The following is a 26,228-nucleotide window of genomic DNA, read 5'->3' as shown; positions in this document are numbered from 1 at the left end:
AAACCGCGATTTTTTGCGAGAATCTCTCACGACAGTGACGTAAGCGAGTGCGCCGTTAGTGACAACAGCTGTGTGCAGATCAACAATGGATCACATATCAATTGTGGGAGAGAGTATGAGCGTGCAGCGTTTAAAGCGTGGAAGTACTGACCTTACTTTGAGTTTGATTCCATAAAAAGTGACAAAAACATTAGCGTCCATCGTGCGTGGGAAGAAAACTTTTTACAGCGAAAAAAACCCCTAAACTTCCAAGCAAGCACCGAGTGCACTATGACGTAATGGGAAATTCACAGAGAAACTCGCGGATTCTTCAACTGACCGCGGCACACCTGCACCAGGGTAAACCTCCACCTACCGCAGTCCTGCTTTACAGGTGAAAATAGAGCAACAGGACCGCTGAGTCTTTGACTTTATTTATTTTCTGTTGTGTTTTACTTGCATCTATTTGAAAGAGTGAGTGTAAACACAAAAAATACTTTATTTTATGTGCTGGAATGTGTAGAAAATAGGTTTAAATGTTAAACTAATTTATTCAAGTCAGAGAATGTTGCATACAATTACATTTTTGCTTGATGCATAAAGTTAAAAGATTAAAACTGATAAAACAAGTTTTAAAAAGAGACTTTTCCATTTGATTACATTTTGTATGATGGATTATGTAGAAAAAGTAGAATTGGGCTGAAAGATCTATCGCTTTATCACCTCTTCAGGTTGTAAATCGTGTTTTTAAAAAGTAACTAAGTAACTAAGTAATTAATTATTTTTGAAAATAAGTAATCAGTAAAGTAACGGGATTACTTTTTTGGGGAAGTAATTAGTAATTAGTTACTGATTACTTTTTTCAAGTAACTTGACCAACACTGTTTACGACCCTTTGATCAGCAGGAGGTCTAACACACACACACATTCTTCTTTTTTTTTTTTTTTTCACCTTTTATTGTTTATTTTATTTTCACTTACTGAATACGGGACAGACTTGACTGGGGGAAAGAAGGGGAGAAAGAAAGAGGGAAAGAGAAACAGCTGAGAAGAGGGACGGGGGAGAAGGGCACTCTCTGCCCTTCTCCCCCGTCACACACACACATTCTTACAGAAGTTCACACATATACATGAAATGCTTTGTCTTAGAACCAAGGGGGCGTGGCTTTGTTCTGACGTGGTTTGTGTGAACTGTCTCTCAATAAAAGGTAGCAGGAGGAGGTCAGATCTGGGGGTCATTTTCGTGGTGGACACAGACGAAATTTCGAGTTACTTTTCTCAAAATTCTGAATTAATTTCAAGTTAACAAAATTTATTAATTTAAAAATTTTTGAATTAATAAGTCGAAACTCAAAATTACGAGATATGGATACTTTTTTTTTTAGTGGCAGAAACGGGCGTTCATAAATAACAGATTAAATGCTGTGTTGAGGCTGTCATTTTTAGCATCTACATGGATGTTAAAATCACCCACAATAATTATTTTATCTGAGCTGAGCACTAAATCAGATAAAAGTCTGAGAAATCTGACAGAGACTCTGTGTAAGGCCCAGGTGGATGATAGATGATCACAAATAATCAGAATCAGAAATACTTTATTAATCCCGAAGGAAATTATAGGTTACAGCAGGCAGCACGCTAATGGCGCATGCGCACTTACAAAGGAACCCTCCGACCAAACTTTATACAAACATCACATTGGGAAGACATGTCAGAGAGGTAGGCTGATAGGAAAAAACAATGAAAATACATAACATGAGGTGAGAGGAGGAGAAAAAAACTCCACTCAGACTGAGCTCCTAATGGGAGAACAGTTTGAGAACAGAAAAAAAACACCCCAGCACAAAAAGCACATATCTGTCAATACACCATAGACCGCATGAAATGATGGTGGTTTTTCCTTTAGTGCGAACAACTGCATGTGAATTTCACAGCCTCTCTAGCAGTCCGACACTGGTCTCTCAATCTCCCATTGGAGAGCCGTGAGCTTCTCCAGGATGTTATCAATCTTGCTCTCAAAGAGCAAATTCTGAGAACTCACAACCACCGTGAGCTTCTCCAAGATGTTATCCAATTTTCGCTCAGTCTTAGTCTGAGTGTTCACAGCAGCCTCAAGCTTCTCCAAGATCTTATCCGTGCTGCGTTCAATGAGCCCATTTTGAGAAGTCATGACTCGTCCCATCGCTTCAATCACAGCAGGCAGCCTTGTGGGGTTTTGAACAGCCAATTCCACTTTCTTTAATCTTTGATAAGCCTGGGCCAAGCCAGCTCCGATCAGCAAGAACCCTGTTATCATGGTTCTGAAAAGGTAGATGTCTTCAATGTCCTCGATCGACAGTCCCGCCAGGCACACGGCCCTCCAGTTATGCCACCCGTCCATCATGTATCCGGCAGGGAACGTCCCTCCAGGACACTCAGGCTCACCCGAGCCCAGGTTCCTCGTTGAGAAAAGGGTGTCAATTGCATTCAGGGACCAGTTGATCAAATCCATAATTCCTATTTTAGGTTTTAGAGAACAGACTGTGAGAGTGTTCCAGGGCAAGAGTAGAAAAGTAGACGAGACTAGACACAAGAAGCCAAGCAGGGAAGATAAGGGTAGGGGAGAGGAGAAAAGTGCGACCGCCTTCCTCAAGAGCCAAAGAAGAATGTTTTTTGAGTTTTGCAACTGGGATGGACAAGGCTAAGCATCAGGCTTTCAAATGAATTAAAAGTCTGTCTTGGTCTTTGGTTGATTAACAGGCTGGTGAAAATTTGTCTGAAAATTAAAATAAATGTCATGAACCGAAGTTCAGTACACAAGCTGGACCCAGAAGCAGAGACAACACGGACAGGAGTACGAAAAATAAACTTTATTTCAACTAAAGGTGTCCCGGAAGGGTCAAAGGAAAACACGCGAGAAACTAGAAAAACCAAGGGACCAGGGGATGAGTTACGCAGGAACGCCGTAATCGGGACTGTGGGAGGCTGTAACAGAAAGAGGGAGAGAGTTACTGGGGAGCGGGGATAGCAGCATACGTGGGGGAGAGTATGAGTCTTACAGTCAAAGCGGGGCCGTGGGAGCCTGAGGGAGGGGTGAGGGTCCGCGGGGGAGCTCCAGGAAAGTAGAGGTGATTGGTACCGGAGGCGATCCAAACTCCAGACGGGCAGGTGGCTCAAAAACACGCCGAGCTGTTACCTGAGCGCAAAGGAAAAGATTAGCGTTGTAAATGAGGGTTTTCACAACCGCCTTCCCGTGGGTGTACGTTACCGCTGTGAGACGACTAATGGACTGGCGTGGAGCAGCTGGCTGGGCTGGATCAAATAGTCCACCTGATAATCGCCTGAGATGGGATGCAGGTGTGGAGTTAACAGCCACACCCGTGGGCGTGGGCATCCCATCAGCTCCTCGGACACTGGGCCGCGGACCATGACAATAAATGCCAACATATTTTCTTATTTCTGCAGTTATACTAACTCAGTAATATTTCTATACATCCAACCTTTTTTCTTGTACTTATCAGGTTTATAAGGAGGGCTGGGTGTTTTATCTCAAATGTTTTATTTTTTTGTTGTGCTTGTCATGGATTAGTAAAGTTTCAAATGCATTAAAAATTCGAGAAATTTATTAACCACCATAAACTTGAATAAACACAGAGCCAGTACCAAATTTTAATACATTTTAATCATTGCAGTAAAATGGTGAAACCCTTATGTTATATTGGTTTCTGTTTTACAGAAAATTGTAAAAACAGCAGAATAACAAGATTTGAAATGTTTTTTGTTTCACTAGTCGATGCAGCTAAAGAGTGAGTAGTGCATGACCATCTCCTCCAAGCCCAAGCAGGTATCCCGGTATTTGTCAGTCTGACACTCTTCTGCTGTAGGCCAATACTCAACCCAGGTTCTCTCACCAATTACGTACTCGAATCTGAAAAGAACAATTGAAAGAAAAATAGTGTTTGTGTGACCAATCAGCAAAATACAGAATAAAACAACTGTGATAAATATACACAGTTCAAGTTAATTACATTTATTCACTGAAGGTATGATTAATGAATAGAACTCTGAGATTAGTTTAAATATACACCACACACAAGCACAGCCAGACAAACAATATACTTACGTATTCTTTTTGTCATCTCTGTAAATATCTTTATCTGAGCCCATGATGAGGTAGGTTTTTCCTTGTTCCAGGCTTAAAGCTTCTCTGCAGCGTTGATAACTGAGAAATATGCGCTGTTTATTCAGTGGACCAACATCAAGACTCCCTGTAATTAAGATATGACAGTTGAGAGCAGTGATTTATGAATGACTGAATGTGTTGCTCAAACACAGTGCTGCTGTGTCCATATACATTCCTAGTTGTATCATCATAATACAGTATTATACAGATAATACTAGTATTTTGGCAATATGCTTGTGCTGAGTATTAAATGTTAAATGAGAAAATGGGTATCAGCAAGACAAGCCACACTGACTTACTGATAGTAAATGGTGTCAACCACTAAATGTACCTCTTAGTACAAAAGCAAGCAGCAGTTTTATAAAATGCTCGATTTGTCCTTCAAATTGCCTATTTTTTTTGTGGCTATAATAGAAAATAACCATCACTGCTATCTTAATGCCACAAAAAACAACAACGAGTAATTTCTCTTAAAATAGACGTTTAAAGGATGTAGGTACTTGCCTTCTTTGATGGGGTCCAGCACTTTGACTTTGTGACTGTCTGTGGATAACTCTTCTACAACCTCTTCCACCAGCACTTTGTAAGCTGTGGGCAGCCAAAGTATAGTTTTTAGCTTTTTGCATTACTATATCCTATTAAATAAAACTAAATGTAACCCATTTATGTTTGTTTACCAAAGTCTACTTTGCTGGTCTCTGTACTTTCACAAAGCTTAGCTTGGCGGTCATCATTGGGGATTTTTTCCTTCTTCTGCATACTGCAGTTCTCTGTAAGTACACAATAGGGACAGGGTAAAAATGCAAAGCTAATGTATTCATGTGTGTTGATAGGTGACTGCAGGTATATGAAGGTCGAATATACTATTTAAATCTCATTTGCTAAAATAGGCATCTTTTATAATTGTAGATTAGTGCATAGATCTAAAGTTACTAACAGCACAATAGCTAGTTATGAAGAACAAATGTACTTTCACAGGCCAGAATACTGCAGTGTGAAAGTATACCCAATGATTCAAAAGCTTGCAGAATCACCTTTAGCAGTAATAAGTTTTTTTTTTTTCTCTGAAATCAGTGTCTCACATCATTTGAGGAGTTTTAGGTTTGTGGGGATTTGCCCCTGTATAAGTCTATCATATTCCTGCCACAGCATTTCAAAGGGGTTAGGGTCTGGACATCGGCCCAGCTATCCTGTTATAGATTTGCTGTGTGCTTGTGTTTTTGTTAAGAACCAGTTTTCACCATGCTTTAGCTGTTGGTCAGACAGCCTCCTATGCGACTCAGGAATACTTGGGGATACACAGGAGTCCATGATTGATTTTTCATAACTGTATGCCAAAAAGGCACTGTGACACAGGATCAGCATATCCACAGCTTCAGGTGGCTTCCACCCACCCTCAGGTTTAACCAGTTCATTGTCAGGAAGAACTTGCACCCAAACAAAACTACATAAAAAACACATTTGCTCAAAATTTGACTATTAAAATGAAACCTTTACTTTAATCACACTTCTAATGCTGTGTTCTGTACCATTTAAAGTTATAGAAAAATGCATGAAAACATTTTAATTACTGTTGTAAAATAAGCTTTTTTAATCACATGTATATGATTGTGTTTACCTTCAGCACATGTGCATATGTTATCTCTACAGAGCTGCAGTAGTTTTCCAGCTTCCCTCTCTGGATGGTAGAATTTCACACAGCGTGTTTCTGCAATAAAAAAGAAGGTATTTCTCTATTATTTTGTGACTTCTATGGTAGATATAACAATGTATATGGCAATGACAAATCACGCACACAAATGAACTTAAGTGACATCCCATTCTTAATCCATACGGTTTAATATGATGTCAACCCAACCTTTGCAGCTGTAACAGCTTCAACTCTTCTGGGATGCTTTCCACAAGGTTCAGGAGTGTGTTTATAGGAATTTTTGATCATTCTTCCCAAAGTGTATTTGTGAGGTCAGACGATGTTAGATGAAAAGGCCTAGTTTACAATCTCCATTTTAATTCATCCCAAACCTGTTCTATCAAGTTGAGGTCAAGACTCTGTGCAGGCCAGTACATGCTGCCCGTGTGTCTGTTCCAAGAAAGACCTCACCATTGTAACGGGCTGGCATTGTCTACCCATCCCCGCACATGTATGTACGGACAGAGTAAAGCAGTGGAGACCTGGCTTGTGTGGGCTTATGTTGCTAATGTCAAATAAAGGTCTGTTGTTTGATTTAACTGACTGGCTTTGAGTTATCTGGCTAACCTCCACACAGTATGCCCGCTGGACCTGCTAGCTGCTCCTTCCTCGCCAGACTGCTGTTACACCATGTCTTGATGGACCTTGCATTGTGCACTATAGTGCAAAACCGGTGTGTTGAAACATTCTCATCCCCAAACTGTTGCCACAAAGTTAGGAGTGCGAAATTGTCTTTTTTTAACTGGAACTCCTGACAAACAACCAAACTTTAGACTTGGCACAATGTAGTCAGAAAAGTACAGCTGCTCGGCAGACAGCAGTTTGCATGTCTAGGTGCTTATTGGAACACCTGAAGGTAACAAAGGTAAGATGTTTATAAAACTCACGTTCATAGTATTCATAGACAGATACGGCTGCGGGTTGTAAGACGCCCACCGGCATTTCCTGTTTGATCCTAAAAGCAATTTCCTCTGGTCGTGTGTGAGAAACCTGGGAATTGAAATACAGACACACACAAAAGTGAAAAACATAAATAAACACCAGGGTAAAGGGGAAAGGGGGGATAAGGAGAAAGATTGGTGTGATTTCCAACCTTGTCCAAGTAAATGATGAGTGAGCCTCTTTCTGACAGGACTTTGTTCATCTCATATTTTGATATGGTGCGGCCACGTCCTCTAGACAACTAGAGACACACAAAAAGGCCAAATTTTAAACATTAAGAGGTCTTATTTTTTCTTTAACTGTAACCACATAACGTAATGTGGGTGTCTTTTCTTACCAAATCCAGGTCTTTTGTTTCAACAGCAAAACCAGTTAGTAAGCCAATATCCAAGATTGACATGCCTGCATCACGATCCCTGTTCTTATACCTGTAGAGAGAATGATAAGAATGATTCAAATGACAGCAGAGTTAAATGGACGGGAACAAAAAAATCCAATTAAGCCAAAACTATTTCTAAAGTGTAGTTTATATTGTACTTACATGACCTCTATCCTAAGTTTGTATATCTTTTCAGTTGCATTCTCTGAAAGAATAAGGAAAAAGAAAAAATGAGCACAAACAAATAAAATGCCATAAACTGAAGCAAACAGATTTAATGAGATAAGTAAAATAAAAAGAGGAGATAAAGGACATCAAAGTACCTTCTACGAGATCCACTTTGAGGGTAAAATTCTGGCAGTCACTCTCCTGTTCTTTGGGCTTAGCGTAATACAGTGATACCAACTGTTGCATCAGAAAATGTATGTTTTTATATTGTGTGATAAATAAGTCTTTGTAATACTGTTCTTTTAAGGTTTAAAAAGCCTTGTCTAGGATTCTGAAATGATCAACTAACAGATAACTTACTGTCACTGTTGCTTCTCCTGTTCCCCTAGCAGTCACTGTGATGTCCTGGTTTATATCGTTAATCTGTTGGGATTAATATGTACAAACACACAAAGATGTGTTTGTACATATTATGAGAAACAGAGATAAGCTCACTTTGCTCCCACCGACTGAATTTAAATTGCATTGAATGTCTGTTAGACAGGGAAAAGGAAATAGACCAAAAAGCTTGCAGAGTGGTGAGATGGATTGCCAAAAAGACAGAAACACTAGCAGTACTGAGATTTATTTACTGCTAGAGGACATGTTTTCAGACTGACAAATTGTGCTACATGGTGACTGTGTTTGTGTTGCTTCTTCTCACCTTAGACGTTCTTGTGACATAGTGGTTGTTCTGATTGAAATTGTACTTTTCAGGTATCAACCTTCCTGGCAACTTGATGTCCACATTCAGATCATACTGTGGTTCGTTAGCGTTGATCCAGTACTCTGCTACAGCTTGATAGACCATTATAGTAGCCTGGAGAGAAGAAAAGTGGGGGAGATAAAGAAAGGCAAAGGTTATAAGGTGGGATAATATGTATAAAATATCTGCCTATGATATCTTGATTGACAGGAAGTTTTGTGTTACCTGAGTTGATCCATAGCCTCCTCCCACCTTCTGTTGTGTGTTGAACCATCTCACAACAGGTCTGGCATCTTCAAAGTTCTTTATTAAAACAGCAAAGGACAGGAGTAGAGTGTTAAAATAAATTATGGAAAAACATTTTTCAAAGGTACTTCGGAGTTTTAGGCTTTCTGTAATTAAAGTCCAGTCCAGAAACTTGCCTAATGGAAGAAAACAGCAATGTTTTTCATAGTTCATAACAAAGCAATGTCTTATTTGTTTTCATTTGTGTTTGCACACAATAATAACACAACATAAAACTAAATGGAGAAATTTACATTAAATAAATGGTAATTCGAGTACTCTGGAATGGTATAAAAATGGTATTTTAATACTGTAGAATGAATTTTCAATGACCACATGTTGTTAGTGGGGTTAGGTTAATTGGAAATACTAAATTGAACATAGGTGTGAATGTGTGATTGAATGTGAGTGCGACTGGTTGTCCCCTGTCTATGTGTTAGCCCTGCAACAGACCTGCCCAGGGTGAACCCTGCCTCTCGCCCTAAGCTGGGTTAGGCTCCAGCGACCCTGAAAAGGATAAGCGGAAGCAAATGGATGGATGATATAATTTAGACATGCTCACCTGAGACTTGACAAGAGCAAGAAGAGCATAAGCTGTGGTTTCCAAAGTGTAAATGCCCCCTCTAGGTACAGGCCAGTGAGATAGCTCTGACAGACACAATCACACAAGCACATTTTTATTACTATAATATATCTTGAACACATCTACCTCAGTAGTAAATTTGTGAATATAGTAAAAATGTGAAGATACATATCATCTCTGCCCCTGGTTGCACCTTAGTGAGTTTCTAAGAGAGAGAGTTTCCCCTGTAAAGAGAGTTCCTGTGGATCTGTTAATATTGCAACCCTGGACACACTAACTGACAATTCCTTTTGTTGTCATCTTTGTTTGTAACTTTACTGTAAATAAACTCACTGTCGCTATCACTGGACCTGTTCTGATGTGACCCAAGAGGAACTCACATCTTGAGTCCATTTTCACTATTAACAGTGTGGCGGAGGTGTGGTCCCGGGCGCGGCTGCAGGGGAGGAGTGGTGCAGTGGGCTCAACGGGGCGGTGCTGGAGATGCAGGGGAATACAGCTGATGGCGATTTGGACTGATGATGGTTTTCCTTCCCTTTTTATAGTGAGACGGAGAGGAGTGGAGGGAGAGGGAAATCAGCTGGGACCGACAGCTGTCAGACTGTGTTCAGTCATAACCGGGGAAAACTATAAATAAATGTGGAATCTGGTGATAAAGACCTGTGTGTGTGTGTGTACCTGTGTGTAGTGCATTTCACAAACAACAATTAACGCCAAAAAAATTATTGTATTTTAGCCTATGGTTATGTGACCTGTATTAGAGAAGGACAGGACAGCAATTTAAAAGCACTGTAAATACCAGACCATTCATTTAACTAAGACTTAGAAAAAAAATCCTCATGAACATAGTACAGTTTTTACAACTGGTTTTTTTTTTTTTTGCAATGAACTGAAACAGTAAGGATCATAGTTTACATTTACTGATCTTGTAAACATTTATATAGTCTCAACTCTGTGTGTGTGTGTGTGTGTGTGTGTGTGTGTGTGTGTGTGTGTGTGTGTGTGTGTGTGTGTGTGTGTGTGTGTCTGTACAAACCTGGCGAAACAAACTTGTATAGGGTCTCTTTGTTGAATTTGTTTTCATTAGCCAGTGCATATGATGTCATGGCCACAGCATAAGGGTTGGTGAGGCTGGGCAGGCGCCTCTCCAGGTAGGCCACTGCTTTGTCTATACTGCCTGGGAGACTCTGGGCAGATGAAAAAAGGGAAAAAAAGGCAGATAATGAGTGACAGGATAACAAAACATAAGGAAATATAACATTACTATACTATTTTGGAATGTGGAGCATTTGTTCTTCGTCCTTTTGTGAGCCTCTCGAGTCTCATTAATTGAGAAAGTTAAAATTAGAAATTGTACAACTCAGTATAACATGAGCAATGCACCAGAATTAAGGCTTTTGTATATCCAAGTCATGAAGAGGTGTAGTCTGAATATTTTATGTTTTTATCAATCTATAATTTACAAGATCTTCATACAGACATGACCAGAGAACATATTTGTGAGATTAATTGAATTCTGTCTGTTTTTGCTGGTCTGTGGTTTAAATCTTCAATGCAAGTGCAATAGAAAGTATCACGGTTTGATCATTTTAGATACTTTGTAACAACAATGTTTGCAGGTGAAATACTCACATTGACAGTGTCGGAACATATTGAGCGTGACTCTTGCATTGCAATGAGGCAGAAAGCTGTCATGGAGGCGTCTGAATCTAAGCCGGCCACATCACCCTACAGATGAAGCACAAACATATTATTATTATTTCTAACAGAACTTTTTTTAATATTTATAAAAGCTGATTGGCAGTTGTATAACTGGTTTCTCATTTAGTTATAAGCCATTTTGTATTTTAAGTATAGATGAAGAACTGGTGTTAATGAAATCAGTGCACTCACATTCATCTCTCTGTGGATTACAGCTGTAAATTCTTTGAAAACACCATCAGGTTGTTGTCCTCTGAGAATAAGGTAGTTGACAGCATCACAGATCACATTATCTTGTATTGGAACCAGATGATGGGCCATTGCAAACACCTTGGCAACATAGGCAGTCAGCCTTATAGACAGGAAGAGGGGATACAATAGCTTAATATAATTTATTTGCCCTTACAATAAATTGGCTTTGCAAAATCAGAAATTAAAGCAGCATGTGCAAAATATTATGTATGAATTCATGGATGTTTGTGGGTGCCTCACCAGGTGCTAGCTGGGCGAGAAACAAATGCAGCAAACGATCCATCATTTTTACGGAAGACCAACTCGTTTGTGTAACCTTGATGAAACAATTAAAGAAATAAAACAATCTTTTTACTTCACTGCTATTCAACTTGCATCTGACTCTTATCAATTAGAAACAATTTTGAGGCGCTCTGTGTGTTTATTGTGTTACCAAAGAATTTATGTACATCTGTGAGAGCCTACCAGTTTTTATATGTTGGAGAGCTTCATTACGTTTCTCAAAGCCCACAGTTTCCCATTGGTTGGTTTTGTCCAAATACAAGGTTGCAATAAGAGGCAGGGTCATTGAGATCATGTTCTGCTCTCCAGAGCCCGAGGGTTGTCTGATTAGAGTACCCATTGAGTTGCCGCCAATGGCATTCTCCACCAGCTGAGATACTTGTTCTCTCCCTGCATGCATACACATACAAAAAAGGTTCACAACACCCATTAAGGTAGTCAGTCCCGAATGTCAACAATAACAATATATAATAGAAGCTTCAGGGTGATATAGCCACTGAATCACATAAACTGCATAAATATTAAATATTTCTCACCTGTCACAGAGATCTGTGTGCTAGTAGGTGTGTTTGGAACCAAATCTTTCCTTTGAATTCCACTGTTAAGAACTTCGTTCTGTACACCATCTAAACAGAGAAAAAAAGGTTTTATTAAGGTGAAAATCAGTGTGTGACTGAATAATTAGAATCTAGCTTTTTAATAGATAAACTCACTTTCTCCTTTCTTAACAGGATCTAAAGTCACAATCTTTGGATGTTTAACCAGCACGCCCTCAGGCTGGAAAACAGACAAACATTGGAAGTCATCATTATTTTAGCAAAGAAAAGTGCAGTAGCTACAAAACAGGAAATAAATCCATAATTAAATTAAGTCCTCAACAGTTTGTCTTTCTCAGCCTAACTGCAGCCTTTATGACTAAACTCAGTTTAACTTTGTATTCTTGTTGCTACTTCTCTCGATGTGTGAGAGAAGTAGCCACAGCAGCAAAAATGCAAATGATGTTAGTAGTTAACTTACTATTGCAGCTATAAAATATGTACTTTGTAGTTGCAATAGATACTGAAAGTGTGCTGCTGAGAATAATTAAGTGACTGTAGTGGTTTACAATGTTATCATATGCACAGAGTATTTTTCCTTTAAATTCATAAAATATAACATTATCAATATTAATATGAAGCCAAAACCCTTTACAAAATCACAATATATAAACCACAAATACTGACTTAGCTTGAACTGTCAGCTCTATTTAAATTTCAACTAAACTGTTATCCATTTTTATGCATAATTACTAAACAACATTTACATGTGACTGTAAATGTAACATTTCTCCCAAATGAATACAGTGAACGCATTTCAGTAATATATGTCAATATTGATGATGACCATGATTTTTAGAAGTAAAATATAAAAAATAAAACTGACCTACATTATCATAAGTAGTTTTTCTTTTGGCTAGGTTTTGTCAGTTTGCTGTTCAGTACTGATTGGAGTACTGTACTGGTTCTTCATCTTCCTATAGTCACACTTTAACTAAAATCCTTTTTTTACAAAATAGACACAAAAACAAGCAATGAACTAAAAATGCATTTGATGAGTATGATTATTGTTAATATTTTGATCATTTCTAAGATTATTAAGGGACATTCTTTTGGCAGTGATAATCATGTAGTATTAGAAGAAAAGTTCAGCACATATTGTTAGTCTACAAAATTATCAGTCTGATGTTTGGTCTGGGATTGAGCCAGACTCCAGTTATTGTTTCTGTCTGTTCCTTTTTGTGCCTAAACCTCAACAAACAATAACTTTCAAATTATTTTATTACTACCAATTTTAAATGGCCTTTTCACATTCAGATAAGAAAAAACATTTTTGTTTTATTTAATAGGGAATTGATAACGAACATATTTTTGGGCATCCAAATAGCAAACATTGGTTTTCTTACCACCACCCGCAACATCTTCATGACTCCATCATTGAGATATGAGTCCTTAACAGCTGCTTTAACCTCAATGCGCCGTTCTCCCTCCTTCATGGGAATAATGACAAAAGGTACAGATCGTGTGGTCTCAGGCCCAACAGTGACCTCCTGGCGTTTGGAAGCTGAACTGCACACATGCTCCTCCTCAGTCAAATCGACACGTACCTTTATAAAAGAAAAAGAGCAATGACAAAGTTGGAGAAGAGATTGAAACGTTGTATTTCAAACTGGAAGAATACAAAGATCATGAATAAATACAGAGATTTTTAAGCATTCCTTTAACTTTCTGCAATTTCATTTCTCCTTATTTATATAAAACTAAGTTAATAAACTCAACATGAAAAAGGGATTGTACTCTTCAATTTTAGTTGATGATAAACGAAATATGATAAGCCAACCTTAACTAAGGAAATGTATTCACCCTGGCAAGTGAAAATGAAAATGATTTTGAGAACACAACATGAAAATGCACATGATAAACTCACAAGATGACACTTTTGGACACCACTGTGTTTCAGTCCAGTAATTACTGTGGTTCTGTACTTACAGTGATTTGATCAGGGCTGTAGTTGTGGAGGATTGCTTTAATTTCTATCTGCTCTCCACGGACAGCAGAATAAGGCAGCCTGAGATCAATGAAGAAATCCTTCTTGACAATGACTTCAAATTGATCACCCACACAGATTCCTTAAAGAAAATATGCAGAAAAGAATGACATTTTTTAAAAAAAAAAAGTAAAGGGAAGGCGAAAAAAAAAAATATTTTAGTCACTGAATCCTCACCGTGAGTTCTTGACAGACTGATGCCGGTGAACTGCCAGGTTGTGATTGAATCTGGCAAAGTAACATTTTTCACAAATGATGTGGTGTCACTGAAATATAGAAAAATGTTTACAGTCTGAGAGATAGCTTAAGATGTAGCTTCTACCTGCAGGCGATACGGTCTCTCAATCACACCACCACACAGTACTGACCCACACATATAGTTCTTACACACACACACTGGACATTCTGGACATTGTTTTCACTTCATCACCTAAATCACTTTAAGCATATTTGCACTGCACAAGACATAATGTGGATTGCACAACACTGGTCACTACATTCTTCATTTCCAGTTAATACTTGTACAGCTGCTGTTATTGTGTATATATTTATTTATATTTCTTCATACATTCTTATATAGTTCTATATTGTGTATTTTCTTGTACAGTTATTTTATTTTCAACTTTAATTTATATATTTTATCTTATTCTTTCCTAGTTAAATTTACCCTTTTTAATTTTTCATATTTATTTCCTATCGTATTCATAGCCTTTTCCTTTTTTGTTTTCTTTAGGTCACGAGCAGTTGTCCAAGCATTTCACTACATATCGTACTGTGTATGACTGTGTACGTGACAAATAAAATTTGAATTTGAATTTGAATTTCATTTGTATGTGTTTGTGATTTACAGTGACTCACCAGTTAGGTGTGTTTCTAGGGCAAGGAGGCAATTTGATATCAGACCAGAGCCAACTTTCTGAGAAATTGGTGCGAGTAACAATATCATTGCTGTCCATAAAACTGTTGTCTTCTCCTTCACCTGGATTTTGATTAAAAATGATATAATTTTGTGAATTTTATGACAGGTAGTATGAATGAGATAACCCCTTCCCATTTTGTTTCCATCTCTTACTGCGAGCCAGTTTGAGGTCTTCCTCCCTCTTCTCTGCTCGAAGAGTTTCCACTGCCTTGCAGCAGCGCAGGAAAGCATCACGGCAGCCTTGACCATCAACAATGTACTTGCTGCGGACCTCACAGGTGGATGAAAGGAGGGTTTCCTTCATGCCATCCAGACAACACTCAGTTTCTACTGGGTCTGTATAATTTTTTTAATGAAAACAGAGACGGTTTTAGAAGAAAGTATAGGAACTCTGTTTTACTGTAAAATTAAAAACATATATTTTTAAATATGTCTTTTTGTGAACAGAAAATCTTGTAATGAAGTCAAAAGCGTAAAAAAAATACGTATGACTAATACATAGCCTGTCAAAATTAAAAACAGTGATATGTGTGAAATTATGAATTAATATGTAGTTATTTATGTAAAATATATATTTATATGTATATACTTACATAAGCTGCTTCTGACATCCATTACAGCAGCGTTGTGTTTCTTTCTGTTCACAGGCTGGCATTTAATTTCTGTAAAATGCAACACAGACAAAATATATCATATGAAACAAGCCTGAAACTGAATTTGGTTTTTGTGTTACTAAAATAGGAAGAATATAACACAACCTTTTTTTTTGGACTGTTCAAAAACATGACAGAAATAATCATCATTCTTCAAGGGTTTAACAGTGAAGCCGAAAGAAAAGTATTAGACAATGGTAAAAGAGTGGGATGCTCTGTTGCTTTGTCACCTTGTCTATATGTGGTCTTTGCATCAGTGTTGGACTCAAACAATAGCCCAGCATCAAAGAAGACACCCATACTGTCCTTTCCTCCACCAGGTGTGCAGCCTGTGTCATACTGCTCTACTATGTCCCACACCTACAGGTTAAAGTACAAAAACATACAAGAATGTAAATTGAACAGTAAACTTACAATAAGAGGACTCGAATATGGCTCACAAATAAAAAAAAAAAAGGGCTAAAAAATAAAAAATGTCTTGTTGACATTGTAAATTATTACGTTAAATTCACCGTCATATTTTTAGGGTTTTTTTTTTAATTTTAGATTCACAATAATCTGTCCTCCTCTCCACACACCCTGAGAGCAACAAATAAAACTGGGGACCTACAGGGCTGTCTGGCGTATGTCCCAGCTAGGCATAGTTGTTCTGAGGCACAGGTTAACATGCTGTAACAACATAATAAGTTTCAGGTTTTTTGTATCCATCCGTCCATTTTCTTCCGCTCTTCCGGGGCTGAGTCGTGGGAGCAGAAGCCCAAGCAGAGAAGCCCAGACCTCCCTCTCCCCAGCCACCTCCTCCAGCTTATCCGGGGGAACACCAAGGTGTTCAGCAGTGTCCTGGGTCTGCCCCGGGGCCTCCTCCCGGTGGGACATGCCTGGAAAACGACGCCCAGGAGGCATCCTTGTCAGATGCCCGAACCACCTCAACTGGCTCCTTTCGATGTGAATGAGCAGTGGCTCTGCTCTGAGCCCATACTCCCGGAGCAACTCCCACAGGACCCCTCAAGGGACACGGTCGAATGCCTTCTCCAAGTCCACAAAACACATGTAGAGTGGCTGGGCAAACTCCCATGCGCCCTCGAGTGTCCCATGCAAGAGGATAAAGAGCTGATCCAGTGTTCCACGACCAGGACGAAAACCGCATTGTTCCTCCTGTATCTGAGGTTCGACTAACAGACGGACTCTCCTTTCCAGCACGGACTCAATGTCCCCAGTCTCCTTCGGAATGCTGTTGAAGCTCTGCTGGAGGTGTGCGTTGAAGATCTCGTGGACCGGGGCCTCTGCTAGACGTTCCCAGGACACCCTCACTGTACGTTTGGGTGCGCTGGGTCTGTCCAGCGTCCTCCCTCGCCACCTGATCCAACTCACCAGCAGGTGGTGATCAGTTGACAGCTCAGCCCCTCTCTTTACCCGAGTGTCAAATTCAAATCAAATTCAAATTTTATTTGTCACGTACACAGTCATACACAGTACGATATGTAGTGAAATGCTTGGACAACTGCTCGTGACCTAAAGAAAACAAAAAAGGAAAAGGCTATGAATAAGATAGGAAATAAATATGAAAAATTAAAAAGGGAAATAAATATGAAAAATTAAAAAGGGTAAATTTAACTAGGAAGGAATAAAATATAAATTAAGGTTAAAAATGAAATAACTGTACAACACAAATTAGAATGAAGGGTAAATTTAACTGGGAAAGAATAAGATAAAATATATAAATTAAAGTTGAAAATAAAATAACTGTACAACAAAATACACAATATAGAACTATATAAGAATGTATGAAGAAATATAAATAAATATATACACAATAGCAGCAGCTGTACAAGTATTAACTGGAAATGAAGAATATAATGTCCAGTGTTGTGCAATCCACATTATGTCTTGTGCAGTGCAAATATGCTTAAAGTGATGAAGTGAAAACAATGTCCAGAATGTCCAGTGTGTGTGTAAGAACTATATGTGTGGGTCAGTACTGTGTGGTGGTGTGATTGAGAGACCGTATCGCCTGCGGGAAGAAGCTCCTCCTCAGTCTCTCTGTGTTGGTCTTCAGGGAGCGGAATCGCTTTCCTGACCTCAGCAGAGAGAACAGTCTGTTGTTGGGATGGCTGAGGTCCTTCACGATCTTCCTGGCCTTGGTCCAGCACCGCCTGCTGTAGATTGAGTGCAGGTCAGGGAGCTCGGAGCGGATGGTGCGCTCAGCTGACCGCACAACCCTCTGTAGAGCTCGTCTGTCCTGCATGGTGCTGTTCCCGAACCAGGTTAAGATGTTTCCCGTCAGGATGCTCTCTATGGTGCACGAGTAAAAGTTCCTGAGCACCTTGGAGGGCAGTTGGAAGTCTCTCAAGCGTCTGAGGTGGTAGAGACGCTGTCGGGCCTTTTTCACCACGGTGTTGATGTGACAGGACCATGACAGGTCCTGCGTGATGTGAACTCCGAGGTATTTGAAGCTGTCCACTCTCTCCACTGGGCACTCGTTGATGACGGGGGTCTGGTAGTTCCTCTCCTGCTTAGTGCTGAAGTCCACTATCAGCTCCTTTGTCTTACTGACGTTTAGAACGAGGTTGTTCCTCTGGCACCAGTTCTCCAGATTCCTAATCTCCTTCAGGTAGGCCGTCTCGTTGTTATCAGAGATCAGGCCCACCACGACGGTGTCGTCAGCAAACTTGATGATGGTGGTGAAGCTGGTAGTGGCCACACAGTCATATGTGTACAAAGAGTACAGCAGGGGGCTCAGAACACACCCCTGGGGGGCTCCAGTGCTGAGAGTGGTAGAGGCTGAGACATGTCCGCCCATCCTTACTGCCTGTGGTCTGCCAGTTAGGAAGTTGGAGATCCACTGACACATAGATGAGCTGAGTCCCAGATGCTCCAGCTTGGTGGTAAATGTGGAGGGAATTATGGTGTTAAATGCAGAGCTGTAGTCTATGAAGAGCATTTTAACATAATTCCCCCTTCTAGTGTCCAAGTGAGTGAGTGATGTGTGGAGGAGATGAGAGATGGCATCGTCTGTGGAACGATTTGGACGGTAAGCAAACACACTGGACTGTTAGTGAAGAAATGATGAAGTCTCTGACCAGGCGTTCAAAGCACTTCATCACTACTGAGGTGAGGGCTACAGGGCGATAGTCATTGAGAGAAGCAGGGTGGGGTTTCTTCGGGACAGGAACAATGATGGACTCTTTGAAGCATGTGGGGATCACCGACTGAGATAAAGAGATGTTGAATATCTCAGTGAACACAGGAGCTAGCTGGTATGCGCAGTCTCTTAGGATGCGACCTGGGATGCCGTCTGGTCCTGCTGCTTTCCTGGTGTTCACTCTTTTGAAGGCTCTCCTTACTTCATGCTCGGAGATGACGAGCACGTTTCCGGTGCTGGCAGTATCTTCCTGTCTGCAGCCGTTAGCGCTGCTAGCACTAGCATTGTTGGAGTCCTTAGCTGCAGCCTCGAAGCGAGCATAGAAAGTGTTCAGCCCGTCTGCCAGAGTCACGGCCGCATACAAACACATAATGAATTACATGACAGGAGTAGATGCACCATAAGGCTGGATAGGTTGGTTACTGTCTGGTCCTTGGTGGCATCTTCTTTTGAAAATATTAATTCCTGTTTTTGGACTGTTGACATTGATTTGCTTATGTATAGGATGCATTTTTACGTTGTATAAGATCAATGCTGACTAAGATGATTTCCAATACATTTGTTAATTATGTACTTTTATAACAACATGATATGACTGAAATTACTGACATGACAGAAGCCTGTATATAAATGCCTGCTCTGAAAATGTTAAGCAAGAGGTGTATGGCTAGAATGTACTACATAGAAATAATTGGAGCATAAAAACAACATAACAGGAGGGAATGTTAGAGTTGAATTGTTAGATGTTTGTCATTTTTATGTTTACCATTTGTACAGTGTTTTAACTGATGAAACTCCACTGTCCTTCCCCCCAGGTTCTCGAGGTTCTGGTGGGGGGCTGTAATGTTTTATTGCAGATACATCCTATCTGGAGGATCTGCTTCTTTTGATGTAGGCTTCCTGGGTTTACGACCCTTTGGTCAGCAGGAGGTCACACACACACACACACACACACACACACACACACACACACACACACACATACACACACACACACACACACACACACACACTCTTACAGAAGTTCACACATATACATAAATGCTTTGTCTTAGAACCAAGGGGGCGTGGCTTTGTTCTGACGTGTTTTGTGTGAACTGTCTCTCAATAAAAGGTAGCAGGAGGAGGTCAGATCTGGGGGTCATTTTTGTGGTGGACACAGATGAGGCCTCCCTTGCGCAAATAATTGATCGATCGACTGTCTTGTTTTCTTCATGATGAATAAGTCTCTAGAATTAGCAGGGCTTGTGGAAACACAGACCCAACAAAGTCTCTCAGTAGGACAACAGAGTCTCCAGGTGGAGCATCCTTCAGTGCCCCACACAGGGACTCCAAGAAGGTTGGATACTCTGAACTGCCGCTCGGCGCACAAGCACGGACGACCGTCAGGACCCGTTCCCTGACCCGAAGGCGAAGGGAACAAACCCTCTCGTCCACTGGGAGAAACCCCAACATACCAGCAGCAAGCCGAGGGGATACCAAGATACCCACCCCAGCCGGACACCTCTCACCCGAGGCAACTCTAGACTGAGACAGAGTCCAGCCCCTCTCCAGGAGAATGGTTCCAGAGCCAGGCCATGTGTTGCGGTGACCCCGACTATATCTAGCCGGCACGTCTCAACCTCACGCACTAACTCAGCCTCCTTCCCCACCAGAGAGGTGACATTTTTGGTATGTATGCAATACGTAAATTAATATGAAATCCAATATGTGCAATTTGTTTACTGTAGCTAAACAATTTACAAAATATAAAAAGCAAAAAATAATTGAGAAATGACCTTTTTCTGTGTCAGGCGGTGCTTGTTGTTTAGGACGTAGACACCTTTGTCAACTGCAACCAGTCCCACTGTGGCCTCTGGATTTCCTGTGACTTTCAGACTAAACATCTTGCGAGGCTCATAGGCTGGAGCAGGTCGTGAGGATTCCAGTTTCAGCTAAGTGAGGGTGACATGCAAATTTGTATATGTTAAAAAAATAAGTACTACTGTAGAAATGAGTAACATTTGTGCATTTTGGCTGTAAAGATTCACTCTTTCACAGCTCTTGAGTCTCTTACAGTGCCCATGCAGGTGTCTTTTACATCCACCCAAACAGAGTCTGATACCACTTCATTTGAACTTGTATGATAGTATGCTATGATGCGGAACGATGGCAGCATTTCTTTGGTGATTGGTTGTATCAGGGAAATCAGTACTTGGCCTCTTGTCGTATAACGGCCGTATTTCACTAGCTGACCTCTGCTCTGGATCTGGGGAAATGAAAGATTTGCATATTAATACCTAACACCTTAAGCACACATGTATGTACTATGACCAGTTGTTGCAGAAAAAATAGCTATATATACAAAAACAAATAAATACATCTCTCACCAGATATGTGATATCATGATTTTGATTTGGCTGCTGGTTGAGATTGAGGTTGATTTTTAGATTGTCTGATATTTTCAGCTCAGCTGCGTCCACACCTGCAAATATGTTTCAATAAATGTTATAGTTTGAACACATCTTTTAGTGCCTGTTTCACACAGTATACTTCCACTTCTACCTACAGTAACAATCTTTATTCTTTTACTTGATGCAATGCTTCTTCAAGATTTTTCTCACCTATGTGGATAAAAGTCCTGGTCTTGCTCTGGTACGGTCTTGCTGTCATCTCTGCTCTTGCTTGTTTATCAGGTGTAAGAATGTTGTCATTGGTCACTGCCTGTAATTAAAGACACACACACATAAGCCATACTAAGCATAAGACAAACATTCATGTGCTTTCATTTGCAAGTATACAAGGATCAGTCAGGACCTGTAATTAAAGCCCACCATACATAACCAATGAGCAACAAGTTAAATTAAGTGATAAGTAAGTGATAATCTTTATTGCTTGAGGCCAGCATTTGTGTGAGCAAGCGTTAAAGTGAGCCAGAACAATCCAAAATAGCATTCTGGCAGCCACTGTGCTGCTCTATTATTATTATTAAAAGTTATTTTTAATGCTGTCATTCTTGTTTTTATTCTAAGTAGTTGCAGTAGTAGTGGAAGTAGTGTTGTTTTTGTTGCTGGGGGTTCTTTTTATAGCTTTTTCAGAACTTTAAACTTACAGTTATTCTCAGCTCAGCTGCATTTCCTTCTGTATTGATGGTGAGCCGAGCCATGCCGTTAGCTGCAGTGAATCCCCTGACTGCCCCAGGATTAATCACTACTGGAACGTTTTCTGCTGGTGTTTCATCAGGATTTAAAACTTCAACCTAACATCAGACAAGAGAAACTGAATCATGACCAGTGATGGGCAGTAGCGCGCTACTTGTAACAAACAGCATTGTTACAGTAACGTGTTACTTGTAACGCATTACTGTTTTCCGATTACTTTTTTCAAGTAACAAGTAAAGTAGGGGATTACTATTGCAAAAACAGTAATTAGATTACCGTTACTTTCCCGTAGGAACGCTGCTGCTTTACAGGTGAAAATAGAGCAACAGGACCGCTAGTCTTTGATTTTATTTATTTTCTGCTGTGTTTCACTTGCATCTATTTGAAAGACTGAGTGTAAACACAAAAAACTATTTTTTTTAATGTGCTGGAATGTGCAGAAAATAGGTTTAAATGTTAAACAAATTTCTTCCAGTCAGAGAATGTTACATATACTTAAATTTTTGCTTGATGCATAAAGTTAAAAGATTAAAACTAATAAAACAAGTTTTAAAAAGAGACTTTTCCATTTGATTACATTTTGTATGATGGATTATGTAGAAAAAGTAGAATTGAGCTGAAAGATCTATTGCTTTATCACCTGTTCAGGTTGTAAATAGTTTTTTTAAAAAGTAACTAAGTAACTAAGTAATTAATTACTTTTGAAAATAAGTAATCAGTAATTAGTTACTGATTACTTTTTTCAAGTAACTTGACCAACACTGATCATGACACTTTGTAAAGCAATTATAATTTCTTCAAATGACACAACTGACATATCAAATTTATGACTTCACCGTGTAACATTATGTCAGACTATGCAAATGTAAATAAGTGCTTTACCACAACATCGAAGGACATTCCTGGCTTGAAATATTTTGGAGTTCTTTTAAAGTGGATCGTATAGGGTGATGTAACAATCTGGATACCTCTCAGCTCGGCCTCCACCATTTCACTACCTGTGACAGGGTACAAGAAAATAATTATACATATCACCAAAAATTGTCAGGATTCATAAAAAATAAAACAAAAAACAGTAATTTTTTTCTTACCACTTTCTGTCAGCACACTGACAGATACAAATATGGCTCCCCCTACAAGGCTGTTGATGTCCCTCTCAACTTTTGTTATGTGTTCCCTCCTCAGTGTCACCTCTCCTTCACCATTTTCAATCTAATTCAGCAACATGACAATGTTTATGTAAAAATATGTTCTACACTTATAGCACAATAATACAGTTTCTGAATAGTAGGAGGTATTTAAATTCTTATGTCAGCATTGCTTTATATGGAAAGGTATAAATATGGGCTCACCGGCACTCTCTGAAGAGAGTCTGGAAAACTCTGCTTACTTTGGTCCTTTTTGATGACCCCAAATACCACATAGGCTGTTCCATCCACCTCCTGACCAAACAGATACCTTAAACCATGAAATAAAATTGTGCTTGTGAACAACCAGTTCGAACCCAGGTCAAAATGTAACAACAAACGATCACATATATACTACTTAAATCCACAAAACAATTACATACGTAGCTTTGATTCTGACGGTGAAATCTCTGCTGTTCACGTGGAAGAACTGTGTTAATGGTGTCAGTTTCACCTCAAAACTGGGAAGAACTGCAAGATTAAAATATTTTCTTTGTCAAGTTCAAATTGCTATTTGTATGGTGTGGCGGGGCGTGGCCTGCGGTGCCGTGCAGAGGAGGCGGACGTGCCTGCACGGCATCTGCAATCACGCCCCGCCGAATTAAATATTTTACTGGGTCCTGTGGTTGTGTTGTTGTGATAGTGTTGAGCGGGCAGCGGGAGAGCTGCAGCTCTGTGAGTATTGTGGACAGCAACCGTCAAAGCTTTAATAAAAAGCATCAAAATGCCACTGGGTCTGCCGTGTATGTTTACATATGGCACATTTAAAAACAGTAAAGAAATGTAGTTCAGGGGCCTGTTCTTCGTACCGCGCTAAGTGAGTTAGCTGGATGAGATTGTTGACGATTTCGCGTGATCCTGGATCGTTCGGTTCCCCGAAGCCCATCCGGGACTTGCTGTCATAGCAACAGAGCCGTAAGCGTAAACCTGCTCGGGAGCAGGTTCACTTTATGTAAACAGGATTAGATCGCGGCCACGCAGGTATGTCCGCCTCATTCATACGAAAGCAACAGCGATATTCCACCACTGTTTCACCATAAATAAATAACATCAATGTAACTAAAGATAATGCAGCACCTGATCCATTTATTGATTTCACACAGATACATACAGGTCATTCCCTAAAAAAGGGAAATGTACTATTAACATTCTATTACATGTATGTGATTATTACAGATGTAATTCATATTTCAGAGTAGTAATTGTAAATTACTTCGTGTAATCAAGATGAGAGACCACGGCTATAAAAGCGAAGGTGGATTTGGGAAGTCTGTCGCAGTCATATCCTGTCCGTATACGCGAGCAACCCATTGCGGAAGGTGCAAGATTGATAAGGAGAGTCCTCAGAATTCAGCGTATATTGCGGGACAGACAGGATCCTTTAGCTCAGCGCGACAGTGTGCTCATAGAGAGATATCGATTTTCCCGTGAGGGTATTATTCACTTAACCAACTTGTTGACGAGGGGGTGCAGGACCACCACCTGTCTTTTTTTTTGCTCTGCCCTTTTCTTGGTTGCTGTTATGAACAAACAAACAGAGTATTCCAGGGTCTCTTTCCAAGAGACGACAAGCAATATAAGTGATAAATATTACCATTCTGTAGAATATTCTTATATTTCACTTTTACTTGTTCCCATGTTCTAGTGGGTCCTGTTGTGGCTCTAATGTGAAAGGGGATATAATATAACATATTATAATATAATATAATGTAATATAATATTGGATAATATGGTGTGATATGATAAATCTACCCTACCGCCTACTGGTGTTGGCCAGAGGGGCCGATGGCGCAATATGGCAGCCTGGCTTCTGTCAGTCTGCCCCAGGGCAGCTGTGGCTACAACTGTAGCTGCCTCCACCAGTGTGTGAATATGAGAGTGAATGAATAGTGGCATTGTAAAGCGCTTTGGGTGCCTTGAAAAGCGCTATATAAATCCAATATATTATTATTATTATTATTAAATTACTTACGAGTTTAATTTGTCAGCAACTTTCTGCCAGCCCTCTCTCCTTGCTTTTGCAGCCTTTGCAGTGTTCCCTTGCGTTTTAATTAAACTCTGAAACTCCTGAAATCCCTCACTCAAGAGTTCTTGCTCTGCTGCCGAAAAATACCGAGCGCGCTCTTTCGACATTTTCGCCGACCAATCAAAGGGTTGCCGATCAATGTTTCTACTATCGATGCGTAGCCCCTGTTGGGCCACCCAGTGATCTCACATTACTTCATCCAGCTATACTAATCGTCAACAACAGGTGTGTTCGGGGAACCGGAATAGCGAGCTCAGAGTTAGCGCGATGATTTGATCTTGGATGTTTCATTTGATCTTGGATGTAGTAAGCGACGTACGAAGCACAGGGCCCAGGTACTGTACAGATAATGGGATACTCACCATACTCTTTGACCTCAAATTCTGCAGAATAGATTTGCTGTGGGTTGCTCTGGAATTTTGCCACCACTTTCCACAGTCCAGTACTACACACACACACACACACACACACACACACACACACACACACACACACACACACACACACACACACACACACACACAGATTGTGAGAGAGAGATATATTGATCAATCAAATAGTCCAAGCATTTGTAAAACTGAAGGCAGCACATTAATCAGACTGCAGACTATATTCTACACACAGGATCTAATTAGACTACAATTACCAAATTGTGGAAGTGTATAAGTTATGCATGATTGATTATATAGTAAAATTAATCAATGTAGCACATACTAAACTTCATAATATACACTAATAATAACAATAATAATAATAATAATGTGGCCAGCTGAGTATTCTTAACAGCAAAGCACCCATGCAAAAGTTAAACTTGCTGTTCTACAAAAAAATTAGATAGGGGGAGATCTTTATTGGACACTTCAGCTATACTACACTGTGCTTCAGATGGTCAATGACTACATGTCTGAACTGAGTCATGGTTGTAAATTCTTTCCATCAACAATAACTGTCAGTGAATTTATACTGCAGCATCAACAAGAACAGTTAAGCGAACAGATAAGAGTCACATAAACTTAAACAAAAAACAATGAGCATCTTAAACAGAAACACATATTCGAAAAACATGATGGGAGATAACTAGCCACTCCCCACATGCCACAATAATGATAATAATAATCACAGTAATAATAATAATACTCACCTAACAATTTCACCAAGCTGGAAATCTCCAGAATGAATACCTGATTTTAGAGCGACTATATCAAGTGGTAAAACAATGCCTTCAGGTGTCTGGAAAAAAAATAAACCACTATTAACAGTGCAATGCTAGTGCACTAGTATTGCTAGTGGTGGTTTTGGACAGTGTATTAGTTTCCAAACTAATATGTAAATGACAATATAAAAAAATTCAAGACAAAGTTGATGTATTTTGGTTGTTTTGTTTCTTTGCAAATAAAATATTCGTTTTCC

General features: G+C 39.7%; 1 protein-coding gene across 1 annotated transcript in view; it reads right to left on the bottom strand.

Annotated features, from left to right (window-relative positions):
- Nucleotides 1-3,621: 3,621 nt before the first annotated feature.
- Nucleotides 3,622-26,228, bottom strand: part of LOC113023847 (uncharacterized) — a 56,878-nt gene continuing 34,271 nt past the window's right edge. The window contains exons 50-88 of the mRNA XM_080302207.1: nt 25,960-26,048; nt 25,181-25,263; nt 23,176-23,263; nt 22,958-23,063; nt 22,697-22,817; nt 22,488-22,603; nt 21,557-21,703; nt 21,069-21,168; nt 20,835-20,929; nt 20,522-20,713; nt 20,244-20,399; nt 15,554-15,683; nt 15,264-15,332; nt 14,824-15,006; nt 14,610-14,730; nt 13,929-14,017; nt 13,694-13,833; nt 13,111-13,311; nt 11,882-11,945; nt 11,705-11,794; nt 11,352-11,558; nt 11,127-11,202; nt 10,827-10,986; nt 10,566-10,661; nt 9,970-10,120; nt 8,913-8,998; nt 8,291-8,368; nt 8,024-8,179; nt 7,681-7,743; nt 7,476-7,557; nt 7,315-7,357; nt 7,111-7,201; nt 6,925-7,014; nt 6,719-6,821; nt 5,760-5,849; nt 4,819-4,911; nt 4,642-4,729; nt 4,082-4,222; nt 3,622-3,886 (exon numbers count right to left, since the gene is read on the bottom strand). Coding sequence (XP_080158333.1) covers nt 3,745-3,886; nt 4,082-4,222; nt 4,642-4,729; nt 4,819-4,911; nt 5,760-5,849; nt 6,719-6,821; nt 6,925-7,014; nt 7,111-7,201; nt 7,315-7,357; nt 7,476-7,557; nt 7,681-7,743; nt 8,024-8,179; nt 8,291-8,368; nt 8,913-8,998; nt 9,970-10,120; nt 10,566-10,661; nt 10,827-10,986; nt 11,127-11,202; nt 11,352-11,558; nt 11,705-11,794; nt 11,882-11,945; nt 13,111-13,311; nt 13,694-13,833; nt 13,929-14,017; nt 14,610-14,730; nt 14,824-15,006; nt 15,264-15,332; nt 15,554-15,683; nt 20,244-20,399; nt 20,522-20,713; nt 20,835-20,929; nt 21,069-21,168; nt 21,557-21,703; nt 22,488-22,603; nt 22,697-22,817; nt 22,958-23,063; nt 23,176-23,263; nt 25,181-25,263; nt 25,960-26,048 — 4,416 coding nt within the window. The 3' untranslated portion in view covers nt 3,622-3,744. The remainder of the gene's footprint in view (nt 3,887-4,081; nt 4,223-4,641; nt 4,730-4,818; nt 4,912-5,759; nt 5,850-6,718; nt 6,822-6,924; nt 7,015-7,110; nt 7,202-7,314; nt 7,358-7,475; nt 7,558-7,680; nt 7,744-8,023; nt 8,180-8,290; nt 8,369-8,912; nt 8,999-9,969; nt 10,121-10,565; nt 10,662-10,826; nt 10,987-11,126; nt 11,203-11,351; nt 11,559-11,704; nt 11,795-11,881; nt 11,946-13,110; nt 13,312-13,693; nt 13,834-13,928; nt 14,018-14,609; nt 14,731-14,823; nt 15,007-15,263; nt 15,333-15,553; nt 15,684-20,243; nt 20,400-20,521; nt 20,714-20,834; nt 20,930-21,068; nt 21,169-21,556; nt 21,704-22,487; nt 22,604-22,696; nt 22,818-22,957; nt 23,064-23,175; nt 23,264-25,180; nt 25,264-25,959; nt 26,049-26,228) is intronic.

The sequence above is a fragment of the Astatotilapia calliptera genome, chromosome 6 (assembly GCF_964374335.1).
Source record: "Astatotilapia calliptera chromosome 6, fAstCal68.1, whole genome shotgun sequence".
Lineage (NCBI taxonomy): Eukaryota > Metazoa > Chordata > Actinopteri > Cichliformes > Cichlidae > Astatotilapia > Astatotilapia calliptera.
This window is presented reverse-complemented; position numbering and strand designations above follow the sequence as displayed.